The 5,309-nt window shown below is 49.7% G+C and overlaps 1 protein-coding gene across 2 annotated transcripts in view; it reads left to right on the top strand.

The window, feature by feature from the left end:
- Positions 1 to 5,309, top strand: part of CD300LB (CD300 molecule like family member b) — a 10,973-nt gene continuing 5,664 nt past the window's right edge. The window contains exon 1 of one of the 2 annotated variants that reach the window (XM_040452308.1): positions 1 to 176. In XM_040452308.1, the coding sequence (XP_040308242.1) occupies positions 140 to 176 (37 nt within the window). In that variant the 5' untranslated portion in view covers positions 1 to 139. The remainder of the gene's footprint in view (positions 177 to 5,309) is intronic. The other variant, XM_040452307.1, reaches the window with a different exon arrangement.

Here is a 5,309-nt window from a genome sequence, read left to right as displayed (position 1 = left end):
ATAGGTAAGAAACTCAAAGGCGGTCCAGTCGAACAAAGTGCAAGCTGGGGCTCCGGCAGAGCTCTGAGAGTCCAGCTGGGATCCGAGTGTGAGCTCTGGTTGTGGGTCCAGAGGGACAAGGAGCCCGAGAGGCAGGACCATGCCGCTGCCGCTAGTTCTTCTTCTCAGCCTCCCAGGTGAGCGCGGCTGGGGCCCTGGGGACTTCGTACTATTAGGGCAGGGCAGGGGATGGATAGCGACCCCAGGCTGAAGGGGAAGTGTCATATCTGGAGAAATGAGAAGTGGCTCTTTTTCATTTATTCAGCAAAAGCATACTGGGGTCTTACTCTGTGTCAGGCATACACCAGGCCCTGAGGAAGTGAAGGGAAAAGGGAAACAGGGCTGGCCATTAAAAAGAGGACCCCATGGGATGCCTAGGCGGCTCATGGCTCAGTTGGTTAAGCGTCCGACTTTGGCTCAGGTCATGATCTCATGGTTCGTGAGTTCGAGCCCCGCGTCGGGCTCTGTGCTGACAGCTCAGAGCCTGGAGCTGCTTCTGATTCTGTGTCTCCCTCTCTTTCTGCCCCTCCCCTGCTCATGCTCTGTCTCTCTCCCTCTCAAAAACAAATAAACATTAAAAAAAAAATTAAAAAGAGGACCATAGAGACAGCATCCGTTTGATGAACCTTGAAGAAAGGGATCAGCCCTTCAAGCAGAGAAGGGAGAAGAGCATTCCAGGGAGAGGGGAGGTGCTTGGCCAAGACATGGAGGCTTGAGAAAGGATGGGGCACTCATGGGCTGAGGGCCCACAGTGGGCAGGGGGCCCACAGTGGGCAGGGGGCCATGGGGTGACTGGTTGGTCGTGAGGTTGGAAACATACAAGACAAGATTATGAAGGCCCTTGGAGGCCAGGCCTAGGAATCAAGCCTTTCAAAGAGAAAATTGCTCAGGAACCCAGGTGGGAGATGGGAGATGGGTTGTGTATCTTTTCCTCCTTGGAAAGCCACTGCACACCGAAGAGACATCAGGGACAGGTCAGAGGTTTGCAGAACAGATGCTGCGTGTGTGGGTCACACAGTCTTCTCTCTGGGCCAGGAGGCTGACCACCTGGCAAAACAGACTGGTCCACAGGGATCCCCCAAAAAGGGCATAGCTAGGGAGTGGGGAGACTGGAGTTCTAGTCCTGACAGGGGCATGTGACACGAGCAAGTCCCTCGTTGCTCTAAGACCTGGATTTCTGGTGTGGATGAAAGTCCCTGAAGCCCTTCCTAGCTGTAACATTGTGGGACCCTGTTATTCAGATCAGATATAAATAGATGAGGGCTGTGGTCATTCTCGAATTATTGCCGACATTGTTGATTTTATCAGTGATGAGGAAGCCCATGATAATGCCTGCAGATGGGTGGGGAGGGCAGTAGCTTCTCTGTGACTTTTACGCTCCTTAGGCGGGACCCCAAATGTCCCAGAATTCCCAAAGAAAAGCAATCCAGAATGCCTGCATCTCCCCCAGGACTCTACCTGTGCATTTGAGTTCAGAGACCCCCATCTGCTCCTCTCTTAATCCCAACATCCAGCTCAGCAGGAGGCCAAGGGTAAGGGTGAGCTGCCTGGGCTCCCACACACAACACACACACACAGTAGAGTCAGATGCACACACCCCATTCACATCTGTGCTCTCACACACTCATACAGAGTTAGACACACACTCACGTGCACACACAGGCTCACATACAATAAGCCACACACACTGTCTTCTCCCCCAGATGAAGGCTGAGAGGCACAGTGGCTGCTCTGACTTGGGCAGGGCGGGTGCTGCAGAGACAAGACAGGGTGTCCCTCATCCTCCTCCAACTCTGCAAGTTAATGAGGGAAGGGGGTGAAGTAGTCAATGATGCAAGAAAAGCCACCCCACTAGCAAATGGCCATTAGACACTCTGGGGTTACTTCTGTGAAACAAAGAATGAATGTGGATGGGCTGAGGTCAGAATGACCCAACTTCCGGTAGAACGTTCTTGTCTGCTCAGTTTTGTGGTCCTGCAGCAACCTAGAGGAGAAGGCAGGGTGCTGGCACAGATGGGTGCTCAGTAAGCATCTGCACGTAGAAGCAGAGAACCACAGACCTGTAGCCCAGAAATTACTCTTTGGAGCCCGAGCTGGTGCAGTTGCAAGGGGACCCCAGCAGGGACACCTGCCCCATCATTGCAAGGCAAGGTGGGCTCAACCCCCTCTGCACATCCCACACCCACATGAGCCCCTCTGCTCTGAGCCCTGCCCTTGGCTGCCTTTGGCCCATTTTGTGTCATTTGTCACTTGCTATCAACCCAGATAGCAACTGTTTTCTCGATTTTGACACAAGACTATTCACCAAGGATTGTGCATATGGGGCAAACTTCCCTGAGGGATTGACATGAAGGGAGAGAATTTCCATCTCAGAGTCAGGGATAGGAAAAATGGAGATTCAAACAGCTTAGGGTTTGAAAACCCATCGGTCCCACTCCCGAGTCCTCCTCTGAGCTGACTGCTGTCCTTCCTTCACACCAACTCTCGACAAAACACAAAGACTTGATGAGTGGTTCTGCCCATCGGGGGCTGTGCTTATAAAAGCCTCCCACATATTTCTTTTTATTTTATTTTGTTTTTAAAAATTTTTTAATGTTTATCTACTTTTGAGAGACAGAGACAGAGCACAAGCGGGGGAGGGACAGAGAGAGGGAGACACAGAATCCAAAGCAGACTCCAGGCTCTGAATCATCAGCACAGAGCCCGACGCAGGGCTCGAACCCACAAATGGTGAGATCATGACCTGAGCGCAAGTCAGATGCTTAACCGACTGAGCCACCCAGGCGTGCTGCACACATTTCTTTTTAAAACAAGCCCAATCACGTTATGAATGCCTTACTGCCAGATTAAATTAACAAAGCTATGGTCAATGACACTTCGGTTTTGAAGGAGTGGCATCTCTCTTCCACTCTTCCATCTCTGTTCTTTGATTGTTGGCAAATACCATCTACACTGAGTCTTGGCTTTGGATTGTAGCTATATTGTCGATGTCTGACCGTTTCTGCTGACTATTTTTTTTTTAATGTATTTATTTTTGAGAGAGAGAGAGAGAGAGAGGGCATGAGCAAGGGAGGAGCAGAGAGAGAGGGAGACACAGAATCTGAAGCAGGCTCCAGGCTCTGAGCTGTCAGCACAGAGCCCGACGCGGGGCTCAAACCCACTAACCATGAGATCATGACCAGACACTTAACCAACTGAGCCACCCAGGTGCCCTTTCTGCTGACTCTTGCATTTGATTTTAATTTACATCATTGGTGTCCCTTAGCAACCTTTTTCCTAATGGAGTTCTTCTGCTTATTACCATTTTTTCTTAGTTGTTTTGTTAGTGATGTTGTAAACATTTTCACGTAATAGAAATGTATGATTTAGAAAGTGACATTCTGGGGGCGCCTGGGTGGCTCAGTTGGTTAAGTGTCCGACTTCAGCTCAGGTCATGATCTCATGGTTCGTGGGTTCGAGCCCCGCATCAGGCTCTGTGCTGACAGAACCCAGAGCCTGGAGCCTGCTTCGGGTTCTGTGTCTCCCTCTCTCTGTGTCCCTCCCCTGCTCATATTCTGTCTGTCTCTCTCTCTCTCTCTCTCTCTCTCTCTCTCTCTCAAAAATAAACTTAAAAAAAAGGGAAGTGAAATTCTGCCCTCCACCCCAATTTCAGCACTGACCACTGATAAAAGTTTACAACAACTACTGTCCTGTTTTTTTTTCCTACGCACGCCAGAATCGAATGATTCTGTCCAAAGATCTTGATGTCCAGGTTCTTTGTAAAAACAATCATAAACTTGGGACACTTGGGTGGCTCAGTCAGTTGAGCATCCAACTTCAGCTCAGGTCATGATCTCACCATTCGTGGGTTCAAGCCCCACATTACGCTCTGTACTGACAGCTCAGAGTCTGGAGCCTGCTTCGGATTCTGTGTCTCCCTCTCTCTCTCTCTGCCCCTCCCCTGCTCACACTCTGTCTCTGTCTCTGTCTCTCCCATCTACATAGATATAGATGTAGATGTACATTGAGTCTGTCTGTGTCCCTCTCTCTCAAAATCTCTGCTCCTCAGTGTCCTAGTGAGGGAGACAGTGAGAGAGGCTGGTAATGGTAACAAAATACCAGTGCAGCACCCAGGTTCCTATAAAGGCATGGGAGCCACGGGACGAAGCAGTTCTGGTTGGGAAAGGGAACAAGGTGACCAGTAGGCAGGCTGGGCTTGGAGAAGGGTTTCCAGATGGAAGGAAGGATGTGAGCAGTGACATGGCCCCTGAGAGGGGTCAGTGAAGAGAAAATTGGGGGCATCAGGCTATAAGGTCCAGTGGAGGCAGGGAGGGGTAGGAAACAGTGGTGGACAGAGAACTTGGATCTAAATGGAAGAAAGAAAAAAATTGAATGCCCAACTAAAGAGTTTTAATTTTTTTTTTCAACGTTTTTATTTATTTTTGGGACAGAGAGAGACAGAGCATGAACGGGGGTGGGGCAGAGAGAGAGGGAGACACAGAATCGGAAACAGGCTCCAGGCTCCGAGCCATCAGCCCAGAGCCTGACGCGGGGCTCGAACTCATGGACCGCGAGATCGTGACCTGGCTGAAGTCGGACACTTAACTGACTGCGCCACCCAGGCGCCCCAAGAGTTTTAAATCATCCTGAGACAGTGGCAAGTGGTTGCAGAAGAGATCATGAGATCTGCTCATGACAAGTGCTGCTGAGGACAGGATGGGGACAGTTTTAGCACATGACTCCAGCAGTGATATGCAGAAGGCACTGGAGAAGGGGGGGCAGTGGAGAAATCTTGCTGGATGCCACAGCCATGATCTAGGCACCAGATGAGCTCCTGACCTAGTGACAGTCTCTCACTGGTGAGGCAACCTCCGAAAGATGGTCTGCGGTTTGACATGTACCCGAGTGTTACAACAACCTGCAGAATGGAAAGTAGCACAGCCATTTTGCAAACCAAGAAGCAATACCCAGGGAAGTTAAGTAGCTTGCCCAAGATTTCCCAAGTAGCGTGCAGTAGACGTGTCTTTCTGTGTCCACATTCACTCTCTTTCTGCCGTGTCATGCTGTCATCACGAATGGAGGGTAGGAAAGAAGAGAATCATTTTGAGAAACATTTTTGAGCAGAGTTGACTAACTTGTTTACCAACCAGTTGTAGAGGGAAAAGGGAAGGACAGGACTAATGAAGATGCCAAGATCTCCTTCAAGTGCGTTAGTGGCACAATTGGGTTTTTTTTTTTTTTTAATTTTTAATGTTTATTTTTGAAAGAGAGAGAGAAGCAGAGTATGAGTG

This window comes from Herpailurus yagouaroundi, unplaced genomic scaffold, assembly GCF_014898765.1.
Source record: "Herpailurus yagouaroundi ecotype Mexico unplaced genomic scaffold, PumYag 206, whole genome shotgun sequence".
NCBI classification, from domain to species: Eukaryota; Metazoa; Chordata; class Mammalia; order Carnivora; family Felidae; genus Herpailurus; species Herpailurus yagouaroundi.
This window is presented reverse-complemented; position numbering and strand designations above follow the sequence as displayed.